Here is a 15,573-nt window from a genome sequence, read left to right on the forward strand (position 1 = left end):
GATTTTGACGTTTAAAAAGTGATAAAAAATATACTTCTTTGAATAAAAATATATCACTACTGAAGTACTAATGATATTCACATTCCCAATTATCTTTCTTACGTAGCTGTAGCTACTCTTGAGGAGATCGAGTGAAGAGTACCAGGAACAAAAGAGTCTGCATGAAAAAGATTGTGCTTTTTGAAAAAGCTCGGGAAGTACTAACATTGAAGGACCTTTGGAGACAGGCGCGATAAAGGAGTCTATGAAAGATAAGATACGAGGAAATATACCAAATTTAACATTTGGACCACATGCTACGTTCACGAATGGTTGGCATCACAATAAGAACCTACGAAAAAAACCGAACTAGTGATCAGCAAGCCACAGAAAATATACCTAAATCTTTGTGGTAAAGAGATTCGGGCAAGCGTTAAGAGAAACTTTCCCTTGCATAATCGGAGTTCTGTTATCTAAATGCGCACGATCCTCAGGGACTCAGGTGGGATAGGTTTTGTGAGGGTTTTAAGGCATCCTGCTCTCACTGAGACGATGGCCTTGAGAGCTGAGGGAGTGAGGTCTATACCCTTAGCACATCCTGAGTAAAGGAGTCTTCGTAGGCTTCCTGACAGAATATTTATAGGCTGGATTGACAGATGTCAATTTCGGGTAGTTCGGAGCAATTCCGGGACAGGAAACCTATGAGGGTTTGTAATTTACTCCAAGTCAGTTTATGCATAGATTTTCCCGCCCAAAGAGTTTGCTGATAATACCCATATCAGCCTCTCTCTTCTCACTTATAGATCTCTACGACGATCGGTCCTGTGCTGCTCTCAACCAACCTATTCCGGTGATCTTGACCAGATCATCGGTACCATCTTGTAGGGGGCCTAGCAACACTACGTCTTCCAGTATGTGGTCGCCATTCGAGGACTTTACTGCCCCAACGGCCATCTGACCGTCGAACTATGTGCCCTGCCCCTACCACTTCAGTTACACAATAATTTGGGCTATGTCAGTGACTTTGGTTCTCGTACGGATCTCCTTATTTCTGATTCAATCACGCAGGGATCTCCGAGCAAAGCCCTCTCCATTGCTTTCTAAACGGCCATGAGCTTTTTCATCAGGACCATATTTAGCGAATACGTCTGCGCTGATGACAGACGGTACTGCTGATAATAATACGAAAAATAAATTAAATAAAAACTTTTTGATAACAAACACCTATTTATTACTTCAATATTATTGTAAGCTTGAAGAAATGTTATCTAATAAAGAGATGGGGGAAACTTATTACTAATTAATAATAATTAATATAATATTTTTAAGTTATTAGGTATAAGTATACTAAATAAGTAGAAAGCGTGTGTTCAGCATTATTTTAAGTACCTTCATCTGCCAAAAATTGTTTTCTCTCAACTTTCGTTGGCCGAACGGTATTTGAAGATTTTGTAATGTGGGAATTAAGCAGGACTGCTTTACTATTTTTGAAGATTATGTTATGCAACCCAGTAATCAAATCCGAAAAATAATTAACTAGCTTATTATCTACATTGTATAAAAGATATACACGTTTTGTGAAGTTATCCATTGTTGATTGTCTTACTAAATAAACTTAAAAAAAAGGCTATTTACTTTTCAAATTAATTATGCCGTTGCAATTATAGTTTTGATTACATTGTAATGTTCTTAATTAAGTTTCGACAATTCATTCATATTCATTATTAACTTTTCGTTTATGTGTTTTTATTATATTTTGATACAATATATCTCTGGGCTATTTAGTGAAATTTGTGTAATGATTATTAGAAATTGTCGAAAATAAGTAACTTGTGATAGAGATATTGATTGATACACAGTTGCCTGACTTTATTTTATGGAAAAGGAGGGCATACGAGCGTACGGGTCACCTGGCGTTAAGTGATCACCGCCGCTTACATTCTCTTGCATCACCACAGGAATCACATGAGCGTTGCCGGCCTTTTCTTCTTTTCTTCTTCTCTCTCAGAGCGCCATTTGTTTCCGAAGCGGTAGTAGTATCTAGTACCTATATTAGAAATGACTTCAAAAAGAATTCTAAAGGAATCAATTTTGAGAAAATAAATGCCTTTTATGCCTTTTTATAATAAATATTTGTGTAGAGTAAATATAAGAAAAAAAATATAAAATAAATAATAATAATAAATAGGTTTTCAATGAAATTTCTAATTCCGATTTTATTAATTTGAGTGACGTATTTATTTAATAATTAATAAAATAAAATCAAAGCAATGGCTAAGGAGCAGGAACTGATTAGGTACTGAGGTTTCCTATTGTAGGTACCTTATACCTAGAGACTATAATTATTAATAACTCTAAATTGTTTATTTTTATTATATATGATTAGTTATTAAAACATACGAATTTTTTTAACAGTCTGTGTCTTCCTTTGTACCAGCTAATTAATCTACGAAATGACTTGACCGAAATTAACCAGTCTTCATTTGAAAAAAAATATTCCCCTGAAATTGCGAACAAAATCAAGTCGTCTATAAAACCTATAAACCAAATAGTTCATTATTGTTAACTAACAGCAAAGCTAACCCAATACAAGCCAACAGTTTATAGTTATCTTAATCAGCGTAATGATAGACGCGCCATTTTAGCATTGCTCTCAACACCACAACACCGACAAATAGGTAACTCCTTTAATCATTGCAATTTTGAAACAAGCTCAAGTATCGGTGTCGAATAAATTTTGTATAATGTAAACGTGATAACAATTTAAATTCTTCTGCACGGGCCCGGAGCCGACGAAAACAACAAACACAACAGCATGCGTCTGATTGGTGCGTTGGTCGCGGGGCGTTGCCGCTAGTCCCACCCGCTTGGCGCCCCGACTCTCCTTCGAACAACCAGTCCTTATCATTCATTACCTAGTGAGAGACGTGCCTCCTGAAAAAACAAACAATCGCGCCCGAAAGTTTCAGTGCTAAATAATGCCGCGGCCGACCCGCGAATCATACGGAGACCAGAAACCACCGTTCTCCTATATCGCGCTCACCGCTATGGCGATCTGGAGTTCGCCTGAAAGAATGCTGCCACTTTCGGAGATCTACCGCTTCATCACAGACCGATTTCCTTACTATAGAAGAAACACGCAGAGGTGGCAGAATTCACTGAGACACAATCTGTCGTTCAACGACTGTTTCGTGAAAGTGCCGCGAAGGCCGGATAGGCCGGGCAAAGGTGCATACTGGACTCTACATCCCCAAGCCTTCGATATGTTCGAGAATGGATCGCTTCTTCGCAGGCGGAAGAGGTTTAAGCTTCACAAGGGGGAGAAGGATAGTTTGAATGCTGAATTGGCCGCACTTGCAAGCTTCAATAGAGCGTTCATGGCGCGGCAGGCTGGTGGGACTCCCGGGACGGCTATGTCTGGAGGAAGTATGTTTGTTACGCCTGGAGCGATGTGTTCTAGACCCAGCCCGGATCTGATTGACGGACCAGACACCGCGGCACTTTTGCCGTCGGGAACAAGACCAAGAAGAGCTTTTACGATCGATGCTTTGCTTGAACCGGAGCCTCGGAGTTCCTCGCCATGTTCACCCCCTCCTCCCCCCCTTCAGCCTCACTACCCGATGCCGCTGCCGGCGCCCTACATCCTGGCTGCCCAGAGATACCATGCAGAACTGCTCGCAGGGCTACAGCAGTCTTGCCTGCCACCGCTCTGGACGTGGCGCGATACGAGTCAGTTCTCACATTACACTTTAAACTCGTGAATGGTAAGTTGTTCAACATGCTTTTATACTACTAACACTGTCACGGCTTTACCCGGATGGAATTCGACTGATAAAAATACCTATAAAAATACGAGATTACATTTATATTTATAACAATAATACTATGTTTTGTTAGATAAATAATGTTAGTCATAGAGTTTACCTGCTGTTGACACAAATATATCTGATGGCAAGTATTTACACCAGCTTCTTGCCAAGACCAACTTACATACTAGCTACGGATACTCCGGTTTCATATTTAAACAGAAAAAAGTCCTATATGCGAATTGAAGTTCATCCGGAATATAGGTAAACACATCTTTAAAATCCAAATTTGCAGTCTCGAATACTACCTTCTACATCAAGACTTATAAAGTGTACCGAAACTATCCATCCGTCTATAAAACGCAATACAAGAAATTTTAACAGTGTGTACTGTATTCCCATTATAACAACGAATAATAAAAGCTACCTCTCATGTTTTGTTTTCTTATGTAAGACAGAGAAGCATATACACGGATCACCAGATTGTAATTGTGATCACCGCGCCTCATATACCCTTGTAACACCAAGGAATCATAAGTTAGTTGTTAATTGCTGACCGTGTGACTGGCCCAGAAGTCCGGAGAATATGCGAAGTACTATCTTCTCGCCTCAATAGGGCTCAGTAGCCCAAGCTCTGACAGCTATTTCTCGGTCAACGGATCAGCCTAGCTTCCCCGTATTGAGGTATACAGGTTGATTTTTTGAGAAGGACGGTGATGGCCTAGTCGGAAACTATGAGTAGTAGAGAAAAGTCGTGAAAGGAGCCATGCCCTCAATTTATAAGAAAACAAATACTGCATATTTAGATTTTAAAAATTTCTTGAACTTTTGACTGAAATCGACCCAGATGGTTTTAAAAAAAAATTACATCCTATATTATTGGACCAATGAACTTTGTTGCTGATAAGGATCAATCTTTGCAAATAAATATATTTCTTAAGATTAAAGGAAATACCAAATTGATATGAAATGAAAGGAAATACCAAATTGATTCGAAATGAAAGGAAATATGTGAATCGCTTCATTGTGTGTCCTCTACCACATTTATCACGGGGAGTGATCCGAAGAGCTGTTTCACCTGATTCCTGCTGCCGAATTCCACCTTCACACGATACGCCACAAGTTAGGATATCATCCCCACCATTTGGATGTGTGGCGGTCTTCTACAATGCGGTTTTCAAGGAGCTTTCTTAAACGTACTACAAAGCTGTTGAATGAACTTCCTTGCGCGGTGTTTCCGGGACGATACGACATAGGTACCTTCAAAAAAAGCGCGTACACCTTCCTTCAAGGCCGGCAACGCTCCTGTGATTCCTCTGGTGTTGCAAGAGAATATGTGGGCGGCGGTGATCACTTAACACCAGGTGACCCATACGCCGGTTTGTCCTCCTTTTCCATAAAAAAAATACCAAATATGATAGTTTTAATTTTATGTAATTATAGTAAGTTATATACTTAAAGTTAGAATACAATGATGATATATTTTCATACTGATAATTACATTATGCTGATTAGGTACTATATCAATAATGCTCACATAAATCTTTATTTATTATGAATATTGTATGTGGATTTATGCCTGTACTATATAATAAATCTTACAGTTTTCATTTTTAATTAACATATTTTTCAAATTTTACCTTACTCGTGTGTTCCATCGCAGCTTCACATTATAATTAATTTTATTAAAATAGTAATGAGTTTCTTGGCACTTCTTCTCATTAGAGCCCAACCTCTTCGGAAGTGCTGGTAAATGGTAAAATAGGTAGATACAGTTCTTCAAACACTTTTTGACATTCATTATTGTTATTTTTCGCTCTTATTGAATAATTCTCATTTGATATGTTAAGAACTGCTTCCTAATGCTTAAGCCTTAGATTATGGATTGGTCTCCGCTGCGCTCCAACTAGATACCGCACTACCCAAGAATAATAACTTTTTTATTAAGGCAACTATTAGATGCCTGTGTGCGTCGCATCTTGACCTTAATGGCATCTTTCAAATTTGTATGCAAAAAAATGTAACATACGCTTCATATTATTTTACATTGAAATTAATAAAATACAAAAAAAAACTGATAATATGTGATCCCAGTGTCTTTCTTATTTCTTTTAGTATTATTTTTACAATGTTTTATTACGCAAACCGGCATTTTAGTTTCAATTATTAGCAAAGTTTAACAGAACATGTGGCACGTCAACGTTACACATTGTTCGAGACTGGCTCGAGTATGAATTTGACATACCCATTAAGTTATTAAAAGCCGTATAAATTATAATTTATAATATAATTTATAAATAATAAGTTTATTGCGATCGTTCTTCTCATGGGTGAAACAATTTGACCGAATAGGATTGTCTTTCTATCCGGACTTCAAGTCCTTTCTTACCTATTGGGTACCGTTACACTCTTTGTGAGGTTAACTTAAGGCTGCTATGCCAAGATATCGCAAAAATGGCGCAAACTTCGACAGTTTATAAAAAGCTTATATTTTTACAAAAAATAATTACGTATACCCACAGAATATGAGAAGCGAATTAATTTTTTTTTTCATTACATGCGAAAAAAAAATCACCAAAATACTCCTAACAGATGGAGCCATGCTAATCATTCAATCTAGATTAAAATTGTATGAAAATTAATTAATTGTACGCCAATACTATTTAACATGACATTGTTTTGTAAAGAAAATGGTATCATGTTTTTAATAAGTTAAAAATGCTTCTAATTCTGAATTAAAAGTATGGCGATCTTGTGCGAGATAGATAACCTAGCACCGCTCGATTCCTCAAGGCCGTTGGCTCGGTCCCTAGCCTTAAATACGCCATTTTCTGAACTATTTTTTTTTTCGAGAGGAGTAAAATACATTTACGTATTGAAGACCCCGAAACGGGGCCCATATGTCGGGCTCGGGTGTAAACACCCCCTACCGACTAAAAACCTCCTCTGTGCTGATAGCCCTGAAGGCTTTTACAGCGAAGCCGGGCGGGGGCCTTGGAGGCCGAAAATGTAGCTCACAGGCGCGGGGCGTCTCGGAAGGAGACTCGAACCTCGGACCGCCTGCTCACTAGGCTGGATGGAGGATCACTAACGATCTAATATATCTGTTAGTCCAGTGGACTCTAGGTTTGAAGAGATTTCGCACTCGCCGGCGAGTGCGGTGATATATGTATGTAAGTATGTGTGAGTGTATGTAAGTGTGTGACTATTTGTGTGTAGTGTTATTGGAGGTGTGTGATTTGTGATGTGAGTGTGAGTGGTGTTAAACGATTACAGGACGAGGACTATCTCATCGGGCTTCTATCAAAGTGTCATAATTTTCTGAACTAGTCACCCAGACCATCAATGCGGGATTGTCTCGGTTTTAATTTTAATGAAGAAAAGAGGCATTATTAGTCAGTTCCGTCATTACTAGATACATAAAAAAAACGGCCAAGTGCGAGTCGGTCGCCCAAGAATGGTTCCGTAGCAGCAAGTAAGTAACATAATATAAAAGTACTTGTAGTTCGTTGTAACGATTTATGACGTATTAAAAAAAACTACCTATTAGATCTCGTTCAAACCAATTTTCGGTGGAAATTTGCATGGTAATGTACATCATATATTTTTTTTAAGTTTTATCATTCTCTTATACTGGCTGGACACACATTTTACTACTTTGAAGTTATCTCAGTTATCTCTCGCGCAAACAGTATTCAGTTTAGAAAAAAAAATATAGTAGAAATCTCAATATCATTTTTGAAGACCTATTATCGTATCGTTTTTTTTTTCACAAAAAATCTCGTATTTTTGTCAAGCAATGCAATTAGTTTTCCATTATACTTTTTTATTTTGAGCTACATATACCTACATTGAAGTACGACTAGACTCAGAATCACGCTCAGTAATTGTCTGAAGCAAAACTGTGCCTAGTATTAGGCAGAGATTTCGTTCTGTTGTGCTTGGACTGCGCTTTGAATACAATGCCACGCATGACAGTGTTCAGTGAAAAGCTGTTCATATTACAGCATATTATCAAAACTTAAAAACGACGGAGTGTCGTACTTCAGGTAAGTGCCCCTTTAAATTAAAAAAAATGTGAAACTTGACGTTTATTAAATAATTACATTTCAAATGCTAAAAAAAATGTTCTTGCCTCGTGTTCGCGTCCGAGCTTCCAATGAGCGTATACAAAACACTTTGAACTTTACTGCGACGATATAAGGTGTTAATTTAAATGAAAGTTCTAATTTTATCTATAAAATTTTGGGAAAATTTTGTAAAATGCATATTAAATTTCATAGCGGTGGGTCAAAACTATATGAGAATCGAATAGGCATTACAAATTGCCATCTTATTTTTTAAAGTTATACTTTAGGCATGGGACGAGATTCAAAATCAGTTTGATTTCCGAAACTATGAAGTGACTAGGTAAATCAGGCTCTGATGAGCCGTAAAGTGATCTCTTTATAAATTAAAGTGATATCTTCATTAAAGATAGATATTATGTTATATACTACGTGAGGACATAGTGGATAAATTCGTTACCTCTAATGGAAATTAAGCAGAGTTTATCCATGGGTATTCATGAAAGCTAAATAAAATACTGCATAGCTATATTTTTTCCCAAATATTGCAATTTTGGAAAAGTTTAGTAAGTTCCTTGCAATGATCAAAAAAAAAAAACAATGAAGCTTTCGGCATTTCATACTGTGGAATAAAGAGCAAAATCGTAATTTCGCGTGTAAAATATTTTTTTTACACGAAATGCTTTCAAAACAAATACATTTTGTTATTTAATTCGCCGTAAAATATGACTAGACTGATTCTGTGCCAACATCAAGTAGCCTCTGTTCTGAACTTAAACTGTTCTGTTTAAGGCGAAGAGTAAGCAGAAAACACGCAAACATGGTGTTTTTAGACAAGTTTTGTGGTGAAAGTATAGCATTTCGAGCTATGAACACTACTTAATCCTGTTACACATATCCTTAAGTCTTATTTGTAGGTTGCTAATGCTTGCTGTTGGTTATAGTTAACACTGCCGAGCCTTTTTGAACTTCCACTTTTCTTTGAAGTTAAACAAGTTTTTGGCATGGCGTGACGCATTTTTTGGTACATCTCTCAGAAAATTTATTCTTATAGCTTGTACTTTTTTGTGTAGGTTAATTTATTCAGATTTCTAGTGAACAACGAGGATTGTAAGCATATAAACTGTTTTCCACGCAAGATTTTTGAAAATATTAGCTTTGTTACATAGATGGCGGGCCGGCAGCCGTGAACTCATATCGCTCAAGGTCGCTGGCATTTAGTGTCGCCTTAAATTATAGATCTTTGTCAATAAATAGACGGTGGTAGTTTACGTAAGCAGTTATCAAATTAATCATTATATATTATGTGACATTCACTTAATGGCGGTCAGAAGTTTAATAATATCCTTAATTATTGTTTATATTTATTGCTTTGGCATAATTTGATTATCTAAATTAGTTTAAGAGCAAACATTCAAAATAAATTTTGGTAGTGAGTTTCGGTCTAATGCCGAGTAAAAGAGATAGCATTTCCAAAAAAAAAATCACTCAACGTAAGCGATGTTGTAAACATTTGTTATAATTGTATGGTTTTAGTTAAACATAGTATAAGTCTAATAATTATTTGAACAAAAAAATTCCAATTTTCTTTTTGTATCGTTAGTAAACTTTACTTCGCGCCTTTGTCTCGTTTTTACCACAAAAACAATACAAGAATTCTACATCATAAGGCATTGTAAATAACAAAATTTATTAAATATTTGACCCTGATTTAAATCAAGAGCATATATCCTATTCTATAACAATATTTATACACACGAAAACTTTATATAATATCAAAAAGTAGGTAAAAGTAATTAAATAAAATAACTGTTAAATTCGTATCTACCCATACGTAAGTGATACCTTCCCATTCAAATTTTTAAGTTTATTTCTTAAAATAAACATTTTACACAAAAATCAAATACAGAACTTAAATAAAATATGATAGATAATACTTCTTCACTTTAACTTCAAAGTATAGAATAACAGTTATTTATGCAACTGTTGCGTAATAACGGGTATTAAATCTCGAATTTGGGTTTATCACTTGAGTGTTTTAATACCTAATTATCAACAGTTGCATACAAAACATTATCTACACCCATAATATGAATCCTCTATAAGAGATTCAGAAACAGTTAGCTTACTGCTAACATTAAAAAAGCCAGTCCTAGTAACCATAATATCATCCAAAGGAGTGTTATTATGAAAACCGATGGTATAATGTTGTACTGAAATTCATTACAACACTCGTTTGGATGATGGTTATTAGGACATTGTTTTAATGTTGGCAATAAGCTAACTGTTTTAGAATCTTTAATAGAGGATTTAAAGCATGGATGTAGATAAAGTTTATAACAGATCAAGTAAAGTTAATTAAAAAAAAATCTCTTTAATAATTTGAAGTTGGTGCCACTTCCAAAACATTATAATCTTGTTTTTAATTAATTAAATTTCAAGTCGGTGATTTTATCTCGTAGTAAGTTAGTCAGATAAATCAACTTTCATCCATAATTTTAATGACTGTCTTACGAATTTTCGATCAGGTCACGTGTCCTGACGCAAGTCTAACATTTTATATCCATCCCTGGAAAAGTGCTCAACGCCGCTAAAGAAGGTTTTCACTTCAAAAAGTCTAAATCAGTCTATAAAAGAAGATGTATTGAACTAACAAACACAAAATTGTCATGAGTTATGAGCTAGATTATTGCAAAAAGAAATACGTAATTTGTGTTTGTAAAATCGAGCTCCGTATGCGACTGAACGATATGTAATATATAAAATTCTCATGTCGCGGTGTTTGTAGTTAAACTCCTGCGAAACGGCTTGCCCGATTCTCATGAAATTTTGAGTGCATATTGGGTAGGTCTGAGAATCGGACAACATCTATTAAAGTTAAGGGTGGTCCACGCCAATTTTTTTTTTTAATTTTTTTGACATTTTTTTTTTATTTGTTTTATTATGAGTCAACATTAAAAAATACATACAACTTCAAATTTTCACCCATCTACGATCAACAGTTACTTCTGTATCGCGATTTTAATATCGGCAATACAACTCTTGCTGGGTCAGCTAGTGTAACTATATATTATGATTCTAGGTGAGATAATTCTGAGTTGAGATTAATAATTTATACGAAATACAACTAAGTTGGTTTTTATTGTTTTATTCACATAGAGCAATAACATTTAGAATATGTTTCATTTAATAAATAAAAATATTGGTTAAAGTATTTTGAATAATTCAGATATATGTTTTTAATATAAATATCATCAACTGGGTTCAACATAAATATATCCACAAAAATAAATATTAGGACCTACTGAACTCTAAGCTCTCTGGATGGTAATCTTAAACTTAAAAGAAAATTTATGTAGGACAAAAAATTACAAAATCAAAATCACTTTATTCACGTAGATCAAATGACACTTAAGTATGTCAAAGTTCTATATACCATTACCATCACTTCGGTAAATGAGAAGAAGAATTTTAAATTAATATTTATTTCATAGTTTTATAAACATTTTTGTGACATTCTATGTAATGTGACGCGACAAAGATACTCAAACCTTTGTTTTCGCAATCCCGTCGAATTTTACTATGTATTTATTTATAACACATTTCCATTACCTGGTTTATCCTTAAATTATAACACAATACACTCGTTGGAAATATATAGAATATTCACTTAAAGTCGTTGCTCAATTGTTTTTAAATGTGAATTAATATTTCTATTTCGGATGGAAGAAGTGTCTAGAGATCATTCTTAACTCTGAACGAGCGGCGATATCACAGCACGAATCTATCATAAATCACGTGTTTACAATAACCAAGCTTGTTTATCTAGCAACCCGTAATATAAACCGCATAATGATAACTCGAATATTGTAAACACAAGTGGGTATAGCGTCTCAAGTGGCCGGCGCCGGTTTTTTTTTTTTATGGAATAGGAGGACAAACGAGCGTACGGGTCACCTGGTGTTAAGTGATCACCGCCGCCCACATTCTCTTGCAACACCAGAGGAATCACAAGAGCGTTGCCGGCCTTTAAGGAACGTGATCGCGCTTTTTTGGTTTGGCGCCAAAACATCTCTGCAGGTGGCTTTTGCGGGCGCGCGGGACGTATTGGCATATTAGAGGTTAATAAAATGCGCTATTTCTTGTAACTTATTGCATCTGAGTTATTCGATGTATATTGATTTTACAACATAATTCTAGCAATCGTACAAAATACATGCGTTACGAAACACAAAAGAATTGCCCCGAGGACAATTAATAAATAGAAAATTTTGACGTTCAATAAGTGATTTAAATATCTATATTGATATAAAATATTTAATATATCTTGTATAAAATTTTTCAATTTAGATATCTTGTTTCAGGTACTTCGCTACGTCAAAGAAGATCTCAATAGTGTTAGTTGTAAAATGTAGAGGCGCCTTGTAGCCTGTAACAGTATTTATTTAGAGTAACAGAGTCAATATACCCTCGTATACGCTCATACTGATGACAATTGACGTTATATTGGTAAGTTTTACTCCTTTTATTAATAATTTATTGAAAAAAAAAACGTAATTTTTCTTTAAAAGAAACTAAATGAAATTGTACTTATGGATGTAGGTAAATAAAAACTGTTATGAAATAATAATAATAAAGTGAAATTGCACATATCAGTGTCAAATTATACTTATGAATGTCAAATTATACTTATGAATGTCAAATTACACTTATGAATATCAATGTACACTTATGAATGTCAAATTATACTTATGAATGTCAAATTACACTTATGAATGTCAATGTACACTTATGAATGTCAAATTACACTTATCAATGTCAAATTATACTTATGAATGTCAAATTACACTTATGAATGTCAATGTACACTTATGAATGTCAAATTATTCTTATGGATGTCAAATTACACTTATGAATGTCAAATTACACTTATCAATGTCAAATTATACTTATGAATGTCAAATTACACTTATGAATGTCAATTTACACTTATGAATGTCAAATTATTCTTATGGATGTCAAATTACACTTATGAATGTCAAATTACACTTATCAATGTCAAATTATACTTATGAATGTCAAATTACACTTATGAATGTCAATTTACACTTATGAATGTCAAATTATTCTTATGGATGTCAAATTACACTTATGAATGTCAAAGTTATTAATTTTACCATTAACCACCACTTCGAACGCGAAGTTGAGCCTTAACGAGTGGCGAGAAACTCATTGCCACTTTTTTATATCAACATTTATACTTTCATTATTTTATAATATACGCAAAGTTATGCAGCAAGAGACTCAAAAGTAAAATTAATACTTTAGTTGTACTTATGTACGTGAAAAAGTAATTATGTGTGTTAATCATTAAAAATAATTATGTAAATATTTTATGTGCTAATTTAAAGAAAGTTTAACCATCCATCATTTTTCATTCAATTCTTTTTCATCGTTTATATATTTTAATATTCTATACGATAATGGCAAAATAGAAACATTATTAATTATGGTATTAATAAAAAAATATTAAAACTCAGTAAAATTCTACTTTTAATACCTTAAAAAGATACCATAAGTATTAATTACGCTTTTTATAAAGTGTCTCATTCGACGCTTTAAATAATCCTATATTATCTTAAAATAACTTTTTTTTTAATTGAAAAAGAATATTTAATTTGCAATAAGGATAGTAGGTGCAAACATTTATATGATGAATATGGATGTTTGTTTCCGAGTCATGGATGTTTATATGTATTTATGTATGTTTAAGTAAGTATTTTGTATTATATATATCGTTGTCTTGTACTCATAGAGTGACTATGCCTACATAAACATATAGTATGGGGCAAGATAATTTGTGTAAAAGTGTGTCAATATTTATTTATTTATCTAAATTGAGTTGGGGCAAGTTCCGCTTGAAGCATTTTAATCCTCTAAAATCTAAATAATGCACTTTTACATATAAGTACGTGGGTACTGAAGATATTATAAAGTAACAATCTTTTAATTCATTTACGTTCATTTTTTGCAAATTTCATCGCATATTTAAAAAATCTTTACAAAGTAGAAAATGTATATTGAATATTTTTAATATACTTTGTGTATGTTCTAAAAAAATACTGAAGCCGAAATTTAAAAACCGTGTATTCTATGCGATGCTTTTTAAACTGTTGTTACAAATATTACAATAATTACCTTCACTAAACATATCTTACGTAGATAACTATAAAGTAATAATTGTTTGAGTTTACAATACGCTATCAACAAAAAGGTATATCATTTTAATGAAAATATTCTTATATGAATTCTTTTTGATGTCATTTCTAACTAAACCACCGCTTCGGAAACAAATGGCGCTCTGAGAAAGGAGAAGCGGTGCAAGAAACTCTCCCAGCAATTTTTTTTCGCTCTTTTTAATAAAATATACAACATTTTACTATCATTGTTATTGCTATAAAATAATCTAGTCCCAGGCTGTCGGATCACTAAGAGCTTACGACAGAGCCATTATTTAATAAAACATTTAAATTTATTTATAGATAATACCTGAACAGTAGCTAGGAGTTTATTATAAAAGTGTATACATTTACCCTTAAAGCTATTATGTATCTTATGAAGCCTACTAGAATTAGTTACAAGCAATCCCTTATTTCTAGTGTTATAATAATGAAAATCACTATTAATAGCAAAAAGGTGATGATTTTTGTGATCATATATTAAATTTTCATAAATGTACTGACAATGAACAGTCATAACATTTATAATTATTATTTTCTTGTCTAACTTTAACCCTTCTTATTTTTATTTTCAGGTATGCAAACTCATAAAAATATGTAAGTCCCAATCAATTAAGAGTCATCATATTTAGCAATACAGTGTTAGTATATAATTAATTTATTAAATGAAATAAATACCTGTGATATTTAAGTTAAATGTTGCATTGTAAATATGTACAGTTTTTAATTAAATGTAATTAAATTAATTGTAATTTATTGTAATCGTAATGAAGAGAAATATAATGTATGTGTTAACCGTTTTTATTTTTTAATTAATAACTGAATTTTATTCATTGACTGAGCTATTAATTTCGTAGTCTTAATTAAAAGATATCTATCGACGTAGTTATATAGAATAAAGTTTAATGTCTAAATACACAATTTGTAGTGACATTTTTACGAGTTAATTTATTTCCCAACGTGTTGTTCAATATTTTACATAACTATACATACGTTTACATAAAGTATTAGTGATGGGCATATTATTATATTAAATGCCAGCTTTTCTGGGATATTTTCTAATTTTAAGTTTAGTTTTAAGAACCCGAAAAGTAATTAGTAAGTCTGTGTATGTCAAGTTCCAGATATAACGAGTGACAGCGAAATAAATCTAAGCAATGAAAGAGAAAGAGTATGTTTAGAGAAGTGACTGACAGAGAAGGAAGATAAAGGGCTTTACCCTCAAATCATTTAAAGGTAGATTGTGACAGTTGTGAAGTTGACAGCTAACCTCTTTTTCAGCAATTCACGCACACTAACACAGAGTGACATACAAATCGCGAGTGCAAGGCATTTGTCACGCACACTTAAGTAATAAAACTGGCTTGTTTTCATCGGTTGTCTAGCAGCAAGAAACTCTATCTTGATGTATAAATTATCTAAAGTTTTACCTTCTTTGTGTGTAGACATGGGCTTGCATTGGCTTATATAGTAAAAATATGT

At 33.6% G+C, this 15,573-nt stretch overlaps 1 protein-coding gene across 1 annotated transcript; it reads left to right on the top strand.

The window, feature by feature from the left end:
* The first annotated feature begins 2,891 nt into the window (after nucleotides 1-2,891).
* Nucleotides 2,892-14,891, top strand: LOC126966439 (fork head domain-containing protein FD4-like). Its single transcript, XM_050810478.1, has 3 exons — nucleotides 2,892-3,743; nucleotides 12,217-12,361; nucleotides 14,667-14,891. The coding sequence occupies exon 1, from the start codon at nucleotides 2,958-2,960 to the stop codon at nucleotides 3,738-3,740; it is 783 nt and encodes a 260-aa protein (XP_050666435.1). The 5' UTR covers nucleotides 2,892-2,957; the 3' UTR covers nucleotides 3,741-3,743; nucleotides 12,217-12,361; nucleotides 14,667-14,891.
* Nucleotides 14,892-15,573: the final 682 nt, after the last annotated feature.

Source organism: Leptidea sinapis, chromosome 10 (assembly GCF_905404315.1).
Source record: "Leptidea sinapis chromosome 10, ilLepSina1.1, whole genome shotgun sequence".
Classification (NCBI taxonomy): domain Eukaryota; kingdom Metazoa; phylum Arthropoda; class Insecta; order Lepidoptera; family Pieridae; genus Leptidea; species Leptidea sinapis.

Coding starts and splice junctions, on each gene's coding strand:
- LOC126966439 (XM_050810478.1), top strand. CDS start 2,958: ATGCCGCGGCCGACCCGCGAATCATACGGAGACCAGAAACCACCGTTC.